The sequence below is a fragment of the Ambystoma mexicanum genome, chromosome 4q (assembly GCF_040938575.1).
Source record: "Ambystoma mexicanum isolate Mex_15411 chromosome 4q, UKY_AmexF1_1, whole genome shotgun sequence".
In the NCBI taxonomy this organism is placed as follows: domain Eukaryota; kingdom Metazoa; phylum Chordata; class Amphibia; order Caudata; family Ambystomatidae; genus Ambystoma; species Ambystoma mexicanum.
Window position 1 is genome coordinate 919,838,855 of NC_090928.1, and position 19,439 is coordinate 919,858,293.

Below are 19,439 nucleotides of genomic sequence, written 5' to 3' on the forward strand. Positions count from 1 at the left end.
TTGAGAGGGAGAGAACAGTTTCTCAATCCTCGAATTGACCCCTCTCACCAATGCAGGAGTGGAAAGAGAAGGTGTAATACGTCTCTTAACTGAGGCGAGGATGGGTATAACCTGGCTAGTGGGGGGGTTTTCTTTGATAATCCTCTCCACAAAATCGGTGTCTGGGGTGACCTCCCCAGTTTCGATTTCGAAATGTGCTGCTGCCTTCTTCAGCAGTGCATTGAAGGTGGGTTGATCATCGACGGGCGAAGGGTTCCTGACTGGTGTAGTTTCAGTAGACCTGATAACTATACTGCTACTGCCTGTGTCAGTCGACCTAGCCGGTGACTGCTAGGGATTTGGGTCACCCTCGCCTGTGTCTTCCTGAAATACTTCCTCACATAGGTTAGTTTCCTCGTGAAAACCTTCCTCTTCTTGTTGATCCTCAACATAGGTGAACTCATCTTCCTCTTGGAAGAAGGTGTCTTCCTCAGTGGGGTTGTAAGAGTTTATGTCCTCCTGTATGGGGTTATAAAACTTCTGGTATTTAGCCCTTGGACTCTCCAGGGGTGCCTCCCTTGGTCTCTTGGGTGCCCTGTCTTCTGGGATGGACATGAACCTATCTAGTTTGTCCATACAGGTCTGGAACCTTTCAAAGGTCCACTGAGGTCGGCCAAGATGGTCTGGGAAAGAAAAGGGGGTTTCTTCCTCCTGTAATTGTCTGGTTCTGTCCCATGACGTCGAAGAAACAGAGCCTTTGCCTTCTGAGTAGCCTTCTTGCTGGCTAGGGCCTTCTGTCGGCATCGGGAACTGGCCTGATCTGTTTTCCGGCGCCTTTGGCGTATCTTTGGCCTTGTGCGCGGTTTTCGGCGTTTCACTCGCCGTACGTCTTTGGCCGTCCTTAGATGCTATGCGCGCGAGGCTTTCGGCGATCATTCTCTCTTCCGAGGGATCGGTCGCCGTCTCGCTATGAAACGTCGAGCCTTTGCTCGTCGAGTCCTTGTTGGCAACGTGAGCGCTCTTGCGATGCGCGTCGCCGGAAATTTTGGTGTTAGCGTCCTTTTTTTTAGATTGCCCAGTCGCCTGTCGCGGAAGCGGTGGCGGGGAGGGCTGACGACCCTTACGGTCGGCGGAAGACGTCGGTGGGCCCGGCGTCCCCGTTGGCGCTATGGCTGCCTTCGTCTTCGACGAATGTGTGCCTGGGGGTATGTGCTTTGGTGTTTTTCTGTGTGTGTCCTTGTCGCCGGGGTGTTCATCCCCATAAGCTGGGCGTGAGCCGGGCTTGTTCGGGGCCGGGCTTGTCGGGGCCGGGGACGGACGACGAGGAGCGTGAACGCTCCTTTGAGAGGTCTACAGCTTCCGTTACGGGGGCCGTGTAGTCACTGTCCTCGTCACACTCGGCGGCGGCAGCGGGCGAGGAGTCAGGCCTAGACATGGCGTAGGCCGCCCACCTTTTGACCCTGCGGTCCTTTAGAGTTTTGGGCTTTAGTAATTTACAGGCCGCACAGCCGTCCTCTTGGTGATCGAGGGGTAAGCAACGGTTGCACCGTTTGTGCTTATCCTTCCAGGTATATTTACCCTTGCAAAGCGGGCAAAACCTAAATGGCGTCCTCTCCATAGCTGAGGGTAATAAGTGTGACTACGACCTCGAAAGAGAGGGAGGGGAAAGAGAAAGGCATTCTTAAAGAAAAGAAAGAAAGACCACAAAACCCCACTCTCCCTACTGTGTATGGCCGGCGAGGCCAGGCCACGTGTTCGGCAGCGCCGAAGGATCTCCTCCGCTCGTCCTTCCGTCGAAGATCTTGCTCGGCAGAGAAACGGCTCTGCGTCGAGGGAGGGATCTATGTTATTGATATTAATAACAAACGACCAAAGGTCGAAGAAACTATTTGGCAATGTCTCTCGAGGAGCTCCGCATAAAGGCGACCAGTAGCTGGGCGGAAAAAAAACAATCTGAGGGACCTCGACGCGTGAGGGATTGTGGGTACAATGCAAGTCACTATAGGGATAGTGTTACAGACACGCCTTGTCGACGTCCCCTTTTCGACTACGAAAAACAAAATGCAATACTCCGCAGTGACCACTGGATGTCGGACCTATGCACAGCATGTGATTCTAAGCAGATTAACAAACATCAGAAATACACTTACGTGGGATTTTTATACTAATGACGCTGGAAAGCAGGCGCCACCCGACAAGCCGATTTATTTTATTTTCAATCCCGAGACGGATCGACCTCCATGCAAGCATTCTGGTGCGGTCTCCCTCGCAAGACCAAGATCATTTCCTTTCTTTACTTATAAAGGTATGACACTTTCCTGAGATTTCAGCTAACCATGATGGCCACCATGGGCTATTTGTCCTCAAAAACGCCTCTTCTCTCCCTATCCTTCTCTTAATGTTCAGAGATTGAGTATGCCAACATCTCTTCCTGTGAACCACTGATTTGTCCTAATGAACACACGGACGCTAAGGTCCAGAAATCCAGGTGAAGGACTACTCGATACATGCTAGTGAGATATAATATTGGAATGACTAATTAAATTGCATACTGATGTTATGATTTATTTAAACCATAAACAGAATTTGTAAACAAATTTAATCCAGTTTATTGCTCCTGATGAAGGCCATTACAGCCGAAACACGTTGAGCTCTATCTATATCAAACTGTTTTACTTACTAAATGTCGATACCAACCCCAGAAAATCCTTTGTGGTGACATTACTGTTTTTGATTTATGGGATTTCTTTTTTTGAAAATTTGACAACCTATAAAGTACAAAACGTATAACAACTATATATGAATTTTGTGGATTATTGATTTACCCTTAACATTTATTAGCATACTCATACCTAGAAGTCACAAGCTCTGACTGATAACAGTACATTGGTGTGCAGGGGGTGCAAGTGTTTCCTTACCGAGGACCTCCTTCTCTTCATTTATTACTAAGCCTTGTGCCAGGACTGTTCTCCCGCCTGCACCCTGAATCCAATTACATATCCCTACTTGTAACTTACTTCTGGTAATCACAAACCTTTAGAAAAGGTGTGCACATAGAGAGACAGTTCTAGTAAGAGCCTTTATGTAACATATGGGAATGTCGCTTGGGACATTAATCTCAATGTTGCCGTTTTCCCTTCAAATCTTCCTTGAGTTGTTCCGATGTACAGGTACATCAGGCATTGGGCTTTTGCTGAAGGTATTTCAGTTGCTATGCATTAGGGAGAATTCTCAGAAATGTGCTAATTCCCTTCACCGTAGAGACCCCCAGCAACTTTGCTGGATTTTGAGGACTTGATTTTTTAACCTGGGAAGAGTGTGAGCCTTTTTTCCATACTCTTTCATGTGTTTTGATGTGTGTTCTACATTTGTGTTCTCCGATTATGGAGTTTTAGACAACTCCCTAGGCATCATCTTTTCATGTGTGTTACACAGCACCTTCAGTGCAATGATACATGGATGTTTTTTAGACTTCCCAAGGTTTAAATACCTTCTCTGGGATGTACTACTGTTTCCCAGAGAATGTAAAGTGAAATTAACATTACTAGTCTTTTCCAAATTCATAGACCCAGCACACACCATCTTACAATGGAGTGCTGGAGGGTTTACATAGTATCCTGTGTCTAAACACTCATGTAGCAGTCAAATTTTCTATTGAAAAGGCTGGTGGCAGTGGTTTTATAACGAACTACAATGTTTTTTCCTGACCGCGAACACCGGTAGCTAAAAATCGGGGCTGCCATGTTTTTCAATATGGCACCCAAGACTCCTCTGTTAAAACAGACTGCGGTCATCTTTTTACCCCATTTCTTTGTGGAATGGTCCTTGTGGTGTTCAACTCTGCAAGCCAAACCAGGTTTGTACCCTTTGTTCATGAGCCTTTCGCAGGCTTCAGAACTGAAGTCTGCACTTGGCGTCAGTGTCTGGGGTGGTCAGGAGTGAGGGAGGAGCCCGAAACTCCGTGCTTGGTCTCCTAGGAGACCCAAATGCACTCTGAGGTGATTGGCTGGCTGACTGTCCAGGAAGGACAGCCACCCTGCTGGGTGAGTGACAGCTAGGCTGGAATGCAAAGGGAGAGAACTGTTTAAAAGGCGAGTCTCCAGGACTGGAAGGCAGAGTTGACCACTGGAACGATAGAACTGAAGACGAGTTGGAAGAGGACGGCTGCTGCAACCACTGGACCGTTGGTTTGCCCAGTGAAGCCCTGCTGCAAATCCGAATTGCCAGAACCTCATTCAACAGAGAAGCTCCTTCAAGGACGGCTTCTTCCATTGAGTTGGTGGGACCAATCAGCTCATAAAACACCTGGATACCATTCTCAAGGCTGGTTAAGGTTTAACCAGGGAGAGGGACACCAGTTAGTGTTTTGAAGCAACAGCTACTTGAACTGAAGTGTCTCCATTTTGTTTGCTCCGACGACAATCCCGTGCAGTGCAGGACTCCGACGTCTACCCTCTTGTCCCCACGACTGAAGCTCAGGAACAGTGAGACCTGCAGGAACTGCCAGGAATCAACGCCTTCAGCTGCATCTTTTTGCTTCACATTAAGGTACTATGCCCTCCGGTTGAGAGATCCTAACTCTCACGGTGAAAGTTTGTGAAACTTTCCCAACTTGCAGGCCTAATCAGCTTGTGGCCCAACAGATCATTCTTTTTCGTCTAAACTACTTCTGAGAACCTTTACAAAGACTTCTCCATTTGTTACCAGAACTGTTCTGTCCTTTCCAAGAACAACAGACTATTGACTTTGGTCTGGCCTATTGAATTGAACTGACCCTCCTGGTACACTGAACCTTTGCATTGCCTACCAGAAGTGTTTTCTAATCCATTTTACAAACCTATGTCTTTTCATTCCCATTGAAAGTCATTGAAGTGCTATTTGGCTCCTTTTTAGGGGAGATCAAACTGTCTCTACAACTTAAGAGTTTGTTACTGTAGTGTATTGGTGTTTAATATTAAGTTGATTTATACTAGTGAATGTTTTCTAAATGATTGTGTAAATAAAGGTATAAGTGTTTTACTAAGAAACCTTGAGATTAAGTGTCTACTTGAACCACTGTGATTGTGATACTTCTGTGTAACTTCATCTACTTCTCACATTCCCTCTTGGGATAAGCCTGGCTGCTCAGCTCGCTACCAAAAAGTGTGTGGTACAGACTTATACCAAAGGTTGGTTTTTGCTTACACCTGTAATCGTAATTGTGTGTGGTGTTCCCAGAGGGTACTGCATGCAATTCTGCCTAATACTATGAACGTTCTGGAGGCACTCATGTCGTAGGAAATTAATGAACAGACATAACAGCTCTCCCCGGTAGTTTCCTAACCTACTTTGGTCATGTGTTTTTACCACATGTTGTTAGACACTTGAGCAGTGTCAGTGAGACAGAGGTCCACCCCACTCAAGTGTGGGTTAGCATCGTGGGAGAATTCTCATAAATGTGCTAATTCCCTTCACCTTAAGAGACCCCCAGCAACTTTGCTGGATTTCGAGGACTTGATTATTTTTCCTGGAGATAGTGTGAGCCTTTTTTCCCCCCCACTCACCTCATTTATTTTAATGTGCGTTTTACTCTGGTGTTTTTTGATTATGAGTTTTAGACAACTCCATAGGCATCATCTTTTCATGTGTGTCACACAGCACCCTTAGTGCAGTGACACAGGGAAGTATTTCAGGCTGTCCCAAAGTTTAAATACCTTCTCTGGGATAAACAACTGTTTCCCAGAGAAATTAAAGTTAAATTGACTTTGTCTTTTTAAATTCCTAGACCCAGCACACCCAATATTACAATAGAGTGCTGGATGGGTTACCTAGTATCCCCTATGTCTAGAAACTCATGTAGCAGTCAAATGCTACCCTTTCCTCTCGAAATGGCTGACGACAGTGGTTTTACAACAAACTACCATGATTTTTCCCAACCGCGAACACCGGTAGCGTTAAATCGCGGGAGTCAGTTTTTCAAGGTGGCGTCTGAGCCCCCTTTGTTTAAACAGGTCCCGGTTTTCTTTTTTCGCCATTTCTTTTTGGAGATGTCCTTCTAGAGTTTGTCTCTACATGCCAAACTAGGTTTTGTCCCTTTGTTCCAACGCCTTTGACGGGCTTCAGGACTGAAGACCGCCTCTGGCGTCTGAATGTCTGGGGTGGCCAGGAAGTGAGGGAGGTGCCCGAAACGCCATGTGCTTAGTCTCCTAGGAGACCCAAATGCACTCTGGCGTGATTGGCTGGCTGACTGTCCGGCAAGGACAGCCACACTGCTGGGTAAGTGGCAGCTAGGCTGGAATGAATGGGAGAAAACTGTTTAAAAGGCGAGTCTCTTGGCTTGGAAAGCAGAGTCGACCACTGGAACGAAAGAACCGAAGACAAGCTGGAAGAGGACAGCTGCTGCAACTCCTGGACCATTGGGTTTGCCCGGTGAAGCCCTGCTGCAGGCCCGAATCGCCAAGTTCATCTAGACAGAGAAGCCCTTCAAGGACGACTTCTCCCTTTGAGTTGCTGGGACCAATCAACTCGTAAGCCACCTGGATACCATTCTCTGAGCTGGTTGCTTTTTCCTCAGAGTGCTGCAGGACACCGAATAGCCAGGGAGAAGGACAGCAGTTTGTGTGCTTGAAGACAGCTACCGGAATCGAAGATTTGTCAGTTTGCCAGCTTTGTGACCAGTCCCTGTGCAGTGCAGGAGTCCCCCCCGACGTCCTCCATCTTGTCCCCACGACTGAGGCTCAGGAACAGCGAGATCTGCAGGAACTGCCAGGAACAGAAGTCCTCAGCTGCAAATTTTTCTTCAACATAAGGTACTGCAGGCCTAGTCAGCTTGTGACCCAACAAATAAAGCTTTCTTCTATGAACTACTTGTGAGAACCGTGGCAAAGACTTTTCCGTTTAACTACCAGAACTGTTTTTTCTGATACAAGACTCTAGCTCATTGACTTTGGCCTACCTATTGCATTGGACCAACTCTTCTGGTGAACTCAAACTATTTGCACTGTTTTAGAATAACACTACTATTCGTTTTATTAATTTATACCTTTTTCTCCTCCTTCAAAGTAGTTTAAATGCCTCAGAACTGGATAGTGTCAAGTACTGTAGAATATTTTTTTATGATATTGATTGCCTCCTTTTAGTGAATGTTTTCTGACTGTGTAATAAATTAATAAGTGTTTTACCAAGAAACCTTAAGTATGAGAGTCTCTTTGAATAATTGTAATTATAGACCACTGTGTAACACCCTTCCAGCTCACATTCCCTTTTGAGATAAGCCTGGCTGCTCAGCTCGCTACCAAAAACTGTGTGGTACAGACTTTTACCAAAGGTTGTTTTTGCTTACACCTGTAGTCATAGTTGTGTGTAGTGGTCCCAGAGGGTACGGCATACAAACTTTGCCTAACACACTTTGCTTACCTCTCCTTACCGTGCTTTCAATGCTCTCCTGTCCATGTGACATGGTCGTTCCACCTGCTGGGGTTGGGGTAATGTTAGTAGAGGATACAGCGGTTTCACTAGAAACAAGCAATGTTGGCCACAATATCAATATGAATACCCCACTTGGAAATAAGAGACACAACAAAATAAGCACATTTTGTATTACTTCACCCATCTTTACCTGTGCTGCTGGATCCTTGTGGTGCTTGCAGATATCTATTGCTTGCCTGAAATGCGCAAAATTGTATGTTAATGGGTTAGTTATAAAAATTAGTTTGAAGCCCTGTGGACCAGATAATTGCTAATTGCAAATATGAACAGATGTTCCCACACAGTTCCAATTCCTGGGTCTCTCAGAAATGCCAAGAAGTGAAGGGTTTCCTCGTTCAAGTTGAGGGTAAACTTGGGGCAAATATGCTATGAAAACAAGATAGTACACTCTAGGTGTACTTGCTCGGAATCTGTTGGGTCTCCTAATATAATGGACAAATTAGCCCGAAAAGCTATTGGGTTGTAAATCACTAGGCAACATGAACATGCATCAAATATCACAGTCTGCATTCACGACGAATGTGTGTAGAGAATAAAAAAAAAACAGACAGTGTATCCTCAATCTGGATGTAGTCAGCTCTTGCCCCAACTCTGCTGCCCTTGAGCGAGTAACCATTGGGTGTCCTCCACTTGGCAGTATAAGTTCAGAATTATCTTGTTGTTCTTGCTGAGGATCGTTGGCCCGGTCGATCTCGTTGCCAGGTGAGACCACAGCTTTGTAGGGCTTGACGTCCGAGAGGTGGTTCCAGACAGTCTTCCCTTCTAGTTAGACAGCTCAGTCTGCCACTGCCTCGACAATATACGGTCCGGTAAATCTGGGTGTGTTCCACCGTAGGATAAGTACACCATCACTGGGATGAACAAGTCGTTCTGTTATGTAATCACACATTTTCTGCCCTAACACAGCTGCACTACTCTCAGTATCCTTTAGTGCCGTAGTGGGAGGAGCCAGGGGAAGTTGCATGTGCCGTCCTGTCACCACCTCATGTGTAGTTAAATGGTGGTCGAACCCAGGCTTATTGCGAAATGTGAAGATTGTCAAGGGTAAGCAATGAAGCACATTTTTATTTGTACTCTTTTGTTTTAGCAATACATTCCTTCAAGAGGCTGTTGAGGCGTTCCTACATCCCATATGCGGGTGATAAGCACAGGAGAATTTATGTTGAATGCCCAGCAACGCTGCAATGTGCTTTAACATTTAATTGGCAGAGTGAGGGCCATTGTCAGACCGCAGGACCTCACACACGCCCCATCGTGGGAATACATCCTGGACCAAGAACTTCACTGCCCTGAGGGTGACAGGATGGGAACAGTGGCCTGCCTCAGTCCACCGAGAGAATGTGCACACAACCACTATCATGTAGCGGTATCCTTGGCAAACTTGGATCATGTCAACAGTCGACATGGCGATGTTGAAATGGACCAGCTGAGCGAGGTATGGCTCCTCTCACAACTCAATGCATTTCCTGCAGTAAACTTTTTGCATGTTAAGCAGTTACTCACAAATTCAGCCACGTGTTCCGCCAAGTTAGGACAGAACAATGTTCCTCCAATATGGGTGGCAATGACCTACTTCCCTGTGTGCGTTGAGTCATGTAACCATCAGTGCAGTGTGTAATAATGCTAGTGGCACGACCACTTTCCCTGTGTTATTCTGCTGCCATACGGCATCTGTTGGAGAGACTGTACATCCCCCTCCTAGTCCACAAGTATTTCTCCTCCCTGGGTACAGCTCCCTGCAACTCCATTGTTTGTGTTTCTGGTAATACATTGTACCCTTCTTTTAGTACCATTGTCTTGCATAGTCAAGGGCATGAAATGAGGCCGCCATTTCTAGGGGTTCTCTAAAATATGCAGAGCACTTTGCTTCCGAGTCTGCTGCTTCGTTACCCCTTGAGATAGGGTCTTCCCCTCATGTATGTGCTTAGCACTTCTCTATGGCTATCTGCGCGGTATACTGTATAACTTCAATTAATCTGCCCAATAAAAGTGCATGATGCACGGGTGACCCGTCTGCCCTCCTGAAGCCCCTACTCATTCATCATGACAGCCCCAAGTGTACCGTTGACGTCACATACGCGGAATCTGAGTATACGGTCACCTCCTTTCCTCTGCTGTGCTCCAATGCTAATATTAAGGCCACTAATTCTGCTGCCTGTGCTGAATAATGGGATGGCAATCGCGAACTGAACACTACCTCACTTGTTTCATCATCTCTCAAACTCACCGCTGCTGTTCCTTTATGTCTGGCCCCATCCATCTAATCAATTGTGGAAGAACCATCAATGTAAAGCATGTCTCCCCACTCAAGTGCGTCCTCCTGTACTTTACGGGTGTCACTGTATTCTTGTATGTTTTCTGTGCAATCATGTGCGTAGTCCCCGTCCTGCAAGATGTCTGCGAAAAAAATCACTGGGTTAACTACTCTGTAACTCACCACCTTAAGCGATGGGTTTGATAGTAACACCTCATACCCTGATGCTCTGTGTTGTCAGAGTGCTCTTTGGTTTCAACAGTATCGCAAAGAGGGTATGCTCCACCTAGAGAGTTGTGCTGCACCCCATTGTAGTACCTACTGATTTGTCCACTGCAAATGCAACAGCAGCCAAAGCTTGTTCGCAAGTATAGCGTCCTCATTACTGGGTCACGCTTCCCACAGCAGTAGGTTATTGGCTTGTGCCCCAAACATATCTTTTATGTCAGTACTGCTTTCATTACCACCCCATCCGTGTGTGACAATAAAAATAATTCCTTTTTGTAGTCAGATTCGTAACACTGGGGCTGTGCATATTGCTTCCTTCAGCTCATCAAATGCCTCAGTCATTTCTGTTTTTCATTTTATTATTTGGTGTCCCTTTTGTGCTTCCTTGAGCATACCCAGTAAAGTCCTGATGCAAGTGCTGTAATCAAAGACCCATGTTCTGCAGTAATTACACAACCCCAAAAATTGCTGCATCTCGCACTGTCGTGGGTTTCGCTGTCCTGCGTATTGCCTCTGCCCTTTCTGGTGTCCCCTGTCGGCCATTTTTTGAGATCAGTCCAATGTATAGCACTTCTTTCTGACAGTACTGTAGTTTGCCCTTAACCACCTTGCAACCCTTGTAGGCTAACACTGTCAGCATGTGCACCAAGTCATTTCTACACTGGTCTTCTGTTGTGTTGCAAATCAAAATGTCTGCATACTGTATGACCGTGCTCTCCATCAGTACATTGCCATGGTCGATCTGGAGGACCCTATTGAATATGGAGGTTGACTCGCAGTACCCTTGATGCCTTGTACATTCCACTTCTGGTTTCTATACATAAAGGAAGTCAAGTCTTGTGAGTCCGAGTGTAGTGGTATACAGAAGAAGGCATTCTATGTCTATTACCGTGAAAAAGGCAGCTTCCGCCGGAATGCTGCACAAAATTGTCAATGGATTTGGAACCAGAGGATACTCTGCTTCTACAATGTGATTAAGGGGGCGCAAGTCCTGGATAAAACACTATGACCCCCCTTTTGTTTTCTTAACTGGGTACACAGCAGTGTTGCATGGTGATTCTGATGGTATTAGAATGCCACACTCCACTAGTGCTGCAATTGTCTCAAATACCCTTGTCTGCTTCTTTTGATGTTGAGTACTGTTTGACTCTGGGTAAAATTGTTCCTAGTCTCAGCTTTATCTTCACTCCCTCTCACTCCTTTCAGAAGCCCCACATCATATGGTCCATAGGATGCTGGGCACCTTAGCCAAATCTTCCTTGCAGAAGGATGGTGGTACTTCCAGCGCCATTGCTATCCTCTGTGTTACCTCTCTGTAGTGTAACTTCAACCAATATGTGACAGTCATTTCAAACATCTCGTGCTCTGATCATTCATCTCTGACTAGTTCTTCGTCTTTCACTGTGGTTAGCCTGTACCCTTCCGTTACGGCCATCACTGCTCCCCATGGTCGTCCTGTGTCATCCATCCCATGTAACGCTATCCACTCGTCCCTCACAATCACTGCCTCGATCTCTAGTGGTATTATTGTCCCCTCTGTCTCATTCAATGGTATCTCTAGTCTGAACAAATACTCATTTGGAACGCGCCACTTGAATCCCTGGGACCCATGCAATTGCAATCTCAGTCCCGTACTGAACAGCTCCTCGTCTACTGGCACCCCCATCTGTACCTTCCATCCACAATAGGCTTGAATGAGCTCTCTTACGTTGAGAAAGTGTATCCCTGGTGTATCCCCTTGTCTGTGAAGGAAATTGTAATCTTTAGACTGCTCATAATGTCTTGTCCCAGTATATTTACAGGTGTCTGATTAGAGTAAAGTAAAGGCAAAGATAAATCATGTTCCCCCTATAGAAAGGGAGATATAGGCCCTCATTACAACTTTGCCGGTTAACGGCACGGTTGTTTCCGGACCAGCAAAGTACAAGTCTGGTGGGTGGGCTCCTTCCCGCCCGACAGGTATGATTTGACGGGCGGACCAGCACCCACCTGCAGACTTATACGGAAGCACCAGCACTGTTATTAATGGTGCTGGTGCTTCCGTGTTCCCCATTCCCACTGAGTCCCATGAGACTCAATGCGAATGGGGAGCAACATGTTACCGGCGCCTGACTTGCCGGCCGCTGGGGTTGTAATACCCCAGTGAACTGTTTACGGGTCCGGCAGATACCTGCTGGTTTTACCAGCACGGTTACCGCCTGACCAGTAATGAGGGCCATTGTCTGTAGAATTAACCACATCCTAACCCCCAGACAATCATTGAGTATTCATGGCATCGCCTGACAACCTAAATGTTCTGAGTCGCCCCTGTGTATACAAGAAAGGAAAACGTTTTGTCACCTATCTTCACCCCATGCAATGTTCCTCCACAGCATTGGGTGTGATCAAAAGGATGGATCACATCAAGTATGTCTGTGGGCTGTCCTATTGAGGGTATAAGGACATCACATTCCCAGAAAATGGATCGTTCCCCACCATGGTGACCCCCCCCCCCAGGTTTCAAACAGGGGTGGTTGCCATTGAGTCTATGTGCGACACTGTGCCATCGTGTGGCTGCATGCTGTTCTTCATCCGTGGCACCTGCTGCGTGCTGTCTGGAGTGATTGCAAATACTGTGGTATGGGTGCTTGCATCTGTGGTATATCTGTCATGGGATGGTGTGCCTGCGGATGTGTAGTGTCTGTCCTTGCTGTGGGTGGTCCTGTGTGTAATAGTCATTTTGGTGCCCTTGATATGCTTAGTAGTACTGTGCTCCCCAATTCTACTGAATCCCCCGTTTCTGAACACTCTTGAAATGTGCCGCATCTGCCGCAGACCAGCACTGTGGTGGCTCCCTCCCTTATCCTTGGAAAACCCTGCATAATATCCCAGGACCTGCGGCACCTGTTGCCCGTAGCCTCGAAACCCTCCTTGGAAACCCCCTTGGTTTTGATGTATCTGGGGCCCATACCCGTGTCCTCTGGATGGCCCATTCTTCCTCAAAATCCATGCTGCATGTTTCCCCACCCCATGGTGGCAGTGTGTACTGCTGCTGCTGTGTCCCCTGTGCGCCTGCGCTTCTCAGTACTGCCCTTGCCAATGCATACTTTGATAGTTTCTTCTGTACTCATTTTTCTTCCTCTACCTTTCTTTCCGCAGCCTTCTTCAGAATTTTCTCCTGCAATAGCCTACAGTGGTATACTATCAAACTGTATTTCTGCACAAACTTTTGCCTTCATTCCTACTAACTTCTTCAGCTGTTTCTGAACCGGCTCTGGCAGTCCCTGTTTTGTCCCACGCGTTTCAAGTGCCAAACCTGGATCGACTGAATATATAGTGTAAAGGGTCTTTGCCTGGCCCCATCTTGCGGGCCATAATTGCACCATGTCTGACGTGTCGGGGGTATTGTGCCCTTAAGCTCTGCAATTTGCAAACAGCGAGCCATTGCACAGTATGTCCTGGGTGGTCACTCTGGGAAACCTCACCCTCTTCGATACATCATCAGCGGCTTCTCAGAGGATTGCCACTAAGCCCTTTGTGTCCCCTATTAATAGTCTCTGTCCCACTGTCAACCTTTCCATCTCATATATCCATTGCCCTGGATGTGTGGTTAACAAAGGTAACCTACATCTCACATTTTCCTTGTCAATATATTTCCATGGTATATATTGAGGTCGCCCCTCTCCTTTTTCCAAGTAAGGGCATTTGTATCAACCCCACCTACCCACTGGCTCCTGTAGTCAGTCTGATATGCTTGTCGGTGTACACATCAATTGGTTCTCTTATGGGTATTCTAGCAGTTGTTCGATCCCCCCGTAATCCTCACTCTAGAACATGCTATAGATGTCTTCCCCCTTCGTTTGTCCTGGGAGTTCACCAAGTCTCTCAACATATATGTGTACACTGTCAGAAATGTGTGATGCTGCTCTGGTTTGTGGTGTCGGATCGTACCGGGCCTTCCTCGTCATCCCTATATTTCTGTCCCCTTCCCATGTCATACTTTTCTGTGCTGTCCACTGGAGACCTGTATTTTGGTGGCCCTCTTTTCTCATCCCCACTTCCCCTTGCCTCATCGTCCAACTCACAAAGCTCAGTCTCCTAGAGGAGGTGTCTTCCCCCCAGCCTTCCCTTTTGGATCGATCTAGTCTATGCCACCCTTATCTTCATAGGAGCCCATGCCTTCTGCTGTGTCGTGGCTCTGCTTGGCAGGGTTGTACTGTCTGGTTCTGCACGCCTACCTCCTCACCCCGTGCTCATGCCGTCTCCTGTGCCATGTGCACGATGGCTCTTATTTCTTTAAGCATGCCCTCCTCCTTTCATGCACGCTCTCGTGATACTCGCTCCATCTGCTACTTCCTCCATTCCCTGTTTATCAACATACATTTTTCCTTCTCATCTGCTTCCCTTAATTTCTCAATCTGTTCTTGCTCTTTCCTCCTCCTTTCACGTTCCTCCCACTCCTTCTCTTCCTCTCTCTGCGCTCCCTTTCTAGTTTCTCTTCGCTTTCCCTCTTCCTTCGGTCCATTTCCTCCATTATCTCTGCCCAATCTATTGCTTTGCTGCTTTCCTGAAGGCCTTCTACTGCTTGCATTGCTGCCTCTCCATTTGTCTTTCCCTCCAGCTTCAGGAGGATCTGTCCCCCTACCCACTTGTTCATGGCTATGCTCCCTAGCCTCTCCTTCGTGTCCTTCGGTACCTCAATGCTCGCTCCCCTCTCACTGGTTTGCTGCCCTATATCCTTCTGTCCCTCTTCCTTGGTATATGGTGGTGGTTTATATATCGGGTTTGAATAGCCCTGTGCTGCTTTTAGCTCTCGCAATGGGCACATCCGTTGCTCATCGTCTGTGTCCTCCGAGTTCTCTCTTGCAGGAGCGGGTGGGGGCACAGCACCTGCACCTCCGGTTGGCTCAGCATCCACCGACGCCTCGCTGCGTCCCCCTCGGTCTGCTGAAACATCCTCCACAACATAAATATTGGTATGCGGTTTGTTAGCTTCTTCCCCTTATAAGTGCCCTGTAAGTGCATCAGTAGTGATTGCTGCACATCCTTGGAGAAACTTCTGCAATGTGGCCATGGTTTAGTTAACTTCCCCTCAGCGCTTTTAGTCCATTCTACACTGTATTTGCAAATCATGTCTTTATAAAGGTGGAAGGGTCTTACACCGGTGCTGTAGGGGCGCGTCACCTTCGCACTTCCCTTGATACATTGCTCTCGCTCTTACCCGACCTCAAATTGAGGGTGTCGATAATCTGTTAAGGAAGTAACAGTGCAATTACAATGCTTTTTAATACACTACGAGCCTCTGGCTCTACAACCGGTTAGGCGTGCTCCGCCCCCTTCACATCATTGCCGCCCCAGGCACTGGTTCACCTTGTATGTCAATCTCAAGCTTTCCAACGCTATCGCCTCACCGTTTCGTGTTCTCCAAGTCCTATGTGCAAACCTATGGGTGACGTCAGCAATTTACTAAACAATGTAGTGCTAAGAAATCAATTACAGCGCGCACAATGCTACAACCCAAAAATACACACACACCAAAACACAAACCCCCACAGCTGTCTTCCTGCCTCCTACCAGAGTATACTAGTACCATTCTTGTGTTCGACCTGCACCTGCAGCATCGACATGCAAGTAATACACCTCGTGACAACCAGACAAATCAACTACCGCAATCTAGGTTGGCTCTTTTGCTAAACCTTACGGCGATACAGTCATCTATGACCCGAGCTAAAACACCCAACCCACAGGATATCCACTATTTACATAACCTCTGTCATCCGTGCCCTCAAGTCAATAGTCTAGGTTGTTCACCAGAACCTTTTACCTCAAACTCAAATGTGCCCCAACCACAAATACGAACATCTACTTCTGTTCCTGCCCCTACTAAACTTGACAGTGCTTGACAATACTCGGTGATCCTAAACAATAATACACAGTACTCGATACCCTCCTTCACACCCCAGTTGCCGTGTGGCTGGGCCAATACTTACACTCCATGGTTTGCTGCCACTGCTTGGCTGCTGCATCCCCCAACGCTACCACTTAGCCGTCCCGGTCTGCTGGACGCCTCACAAACTTTGGGCAGGATATTTACTGGGCTGGCTCCCGACTGCCTTTCCACAGGGCACGCGTTCCCCGTCTTCCCGGAACACGCAAGGGGTCCTGCAGCCCTTCAGGTTCTGCGGCGAGAGAGTCGGCTTCGCACCGGGCTAGCGTAGATAACCATGACCTCTGCTACCAGCTTGTTGGGGTAGTTTTCCCAGGTGTAGCAGAGGATGGCTGGGGGACCGCCTGACTCAAGGGCCCAACTCCCTTCCCCAGAATAAACAGAGGACTCAGCCAACGGCAAGTTAGAAAAAAGTTACTCACCGTAGTGACTAACGTACTCCTAGTCCAGAGTGCCCTTTCCTCCATACTGTATGGGCATCCCTCAATACGTATGAGGCACATAACCTTTTTCACCAGAAAAAAACCTTCTTCCCCTTTAAATTTACAGGCGGGTGCGGTCCTGGGAGCATGCGCTCACCTGACTGTCCACCAGCGCCATTCCTCAGTCCCCATTGATGCGTCGACAATATTACTGTTGCTTAATACCAGTTTTATGGGGTGGGGGATGGTGGGACGTAAAGCGGAAAGGGGACTATGGACTAGAAGTACGTTAGTCACTACGGTGAGAACTTCTAGTTCCACCTATATCCCGTCCCCTTTCCTTGATACTGTAAGGGCGATTACAAATGAATGTAGCCCCAGGGTGGAGAGGTGACCCTCCTTAAGAAAACAAGTTCCTTAGTACCGCCTGTCCGAAAGCCACGTCTGACCTAGAGCCGTCATCCGAACAGTAGTGCTTGCAGAAGGCCAAAAAGGGGTGGCATAGACAGCGTGGGCATGCATGTTCGCTGGAAGTGGTTTGTGCTGCCCCTCATAGGCCCTCCTTGATGGCCGAAACCCTCCACCTTGCTATAGAGGCCTTGGAAGCCAGATAACCCAGCTTTGACACCCGAAGTTGATAAATCGAGTGTCCAACTTGCGGAAGCTCTTGGTCCTGTCCAGATAGAATTTCAGACCGCGCCTAACATCCAGACAGTGCAAGACCCTTTGAGCATCGTCCTTCAGATCTGCAACAAAAGTAGGTAACACTATCTCCTCATTTAGATGGAAAGAAGAGACTACATTGGGTAAGAACATGGAATGCGTTCTCAGGATCACCTCATCTCTGAAAAGTAGTGCACAGTTCAGAAGACACCAGGGCCTGGATTAAGCCAACCCTGCGCACAGACGCAAGCCCCACCAAGAGCGCTGCTTTAATGGTGACAAGCCTGATGTCCGCGGACGCCATTGGTTCGAAAGCTGTGCGTGCCAGGGCGCCCAACACTACATTGAGGTCTACACTGGGAGTGTTTTTTTGATAGGCAGGTAGAGCCTGGTGAGGCCTGCCAGATGTTGCCTAACCACTGGGTTGGTGGAAGAGAAAACGTCTTCCTCCGAATTGCGGTAGGCTCCTATGGCCGCCAGGTAAGTAAGGCATGTGTTTATTTGCACTCCTTAGTGTGCAATGTGTGCAGAGAAGGATAGCACGTCGTCCAACGTGCAAGTAAACAGGAAAATCTCCCTAGAATCCTCCCAGTGGCAAAACCTAGACCATTTGTTCTTGTACTGGCTCCTAGTAGCATTGCTCCTAGAGCCTGAATGATGTCTAAGTTACCCTGAGACAGCCACAGATGCTTTAGTGTGACCTGCTCAGGAACCATGCTGCGAGGGCTAACTTCTGTGTGGCGGGGTGGATGACCTTGCCCCCCCTTCTGCGATACAAGCTGAGCTGGACCCAATGGCAGGTGAATGGGAGGCTTGTCCGAGATGCTGAGCAGCTCCGAGAACCATGGTCTCGCCGGCCACCAGGCAGAAAGCTATCATAATGATGCAGAGGTAACATGATTCTTTTATCTTGCAGATCGTCCTGTGAATCAGGGGAGCTGGGGGGCGGGGGGAAATGCATATGCTGTCATTCTGTTTCACTGTATGTGGAAGGCGTCGCCTATGGAGCCGGGACCCTCCCCCTGTCAAGATGCAAACTGAGGGAACTTCCTGTTGTACCAGGTGGCAAACAGATCCACCCGAGGATGCCCCCATCTGCAGACGATCCCCCGCAGGACCGGATGGTTCGGTTGCCATTCGAGATGCAATACATGCTGGTGGAATTGTCTGTTTGGATCGCCATGCCCCCGATGAGGCAGAAAAACATTGAGAGTGAGCCAGATAGCTTTCAGCTCCAGCCAATTGATATGGGCCTCCTGCTCCTGGAGGAACCAGACTCCATGGACAGTGTGGTTGTGCAGGGTAGCGCCGTATCCATCCAGGGAGGAATCTGTGGTGATGGTGACTTGCGGTGCTGCTTGCCGGACGGGCCTGCCTGTCCGCAGGTTGCAGTCTGTGGATCACCCGACGAGGTCCTGGTGGAGGAAAGGAGGAAAGCTGACAAGCTCCGCTTGGGAACCCGGCTCCAGATTCCATGAGACTGAGAAGTACATCTGTAATCTCATCTTGAGCCTGGTGTGAAGTACTGCCAGCAGGAAAGCCGCCATGATACTGATACCCAATAGATGCTGGCACCACCAGGCTGAGGTCACCTCTCTGCTGAGAAAATGACCTGTGGCCCTCTTGATGGCCGTGATCTTGTCCTCCGAGGGGAAAACTCTCTCGGAGCTTGTGTCCCAGATGAGGACCAGAAAAGTCAGGCTCTGCATAGGCTGCAGCTGGGACTTCTTAAGACTGATAGAAAATCCCAGTTCGTGGAGTATGTTCATAAGGGCGGAGGAAGTGTGGAGAACCGACTCTGGGATGTCACCCTGAAGAGCCAGTTGTCCAGGTACAGGTAGACATGGTGACCTAGGGTCCTGAGAAGGGCTGCCACTGCATTCAAAGGTCTGGTAAAGACCCTGGGGGATGAGAAGAAGCCTCAAATTCCGTTGCTGGAAGCCCCAGGACCCGCCAAAGGACTGCCCCCTTGTCAGCGCGTTGATGAAACAGGGTGTAGGGCCTTGGTTGTGGCTTTCATGAGGATAAAGACTTCGTAGTTTGGAAGCTGTTCTTATCTAGCTCCTCATCGGTGGTCGAATGAAAAGGTTGCCAGCCTCGAATGGAAGGTCCAATATGTGTTCCTTGACATCCGGGTTAAAGTTGGAAGCCCGTAGCCAGGCCATCTTCATGTCTGTTGAAATGCAGATGGCACGGCCTGAGGCGTCAATGTGCGCCACAGTGGATTCCATAGTGTCTTGGGTCAACATTTTAGCTTCTGCCAGCCCCACCTTGAAACGTGCCTGGCTCTGCACCGGGTGTTCTGGAAGTAAATCAGCCATTTCCTGCCAAATACTCGGGTTAACGGCTGCCAGCATGGTGTCTGCGTTGGATTGATGCAGGTGCAGGGAGGCATTGGAATAAACCTTTTTACCATAAGCCTCCAAGATCTTTTCCTCCTTGCCTAGAAGCGCCAAAGACGACTGAGGCTTGGAGTAGAGTGACGCTGTAGCGATCGCTG

General features: G+C 48.1%; 1 protein-coding gene across 4 annotated transcripts in view; it reads right to left on the minus strand.

Moving 5' to 3' along the window:
- Positions 1-19,439, minus strand: part of MTA3 (metastasis associated 1 family member 3) — a 1,736,304-nt gene that overhangs the window by 1,511,925 nt on the left and 204,940 nt on the right. For 2 of the 4 annotated variants that reach the window (XM_069608475.1, XM_069608473.1), the window contains exon 7: positions 7,375-7,431. The exons of the other annotated variants lie outside the window; for them this stretch is intronic. In XM_069608475.1, coding sequence (XP_069464576.1) covers positions 7,375-7,431 — 57 coding nt within the window. The remainder of the gene's footprint in view (positions 1-7,374; positions 7,432-19,439) is intronic. 4 annotated transcript variants of the gene reach the window in all.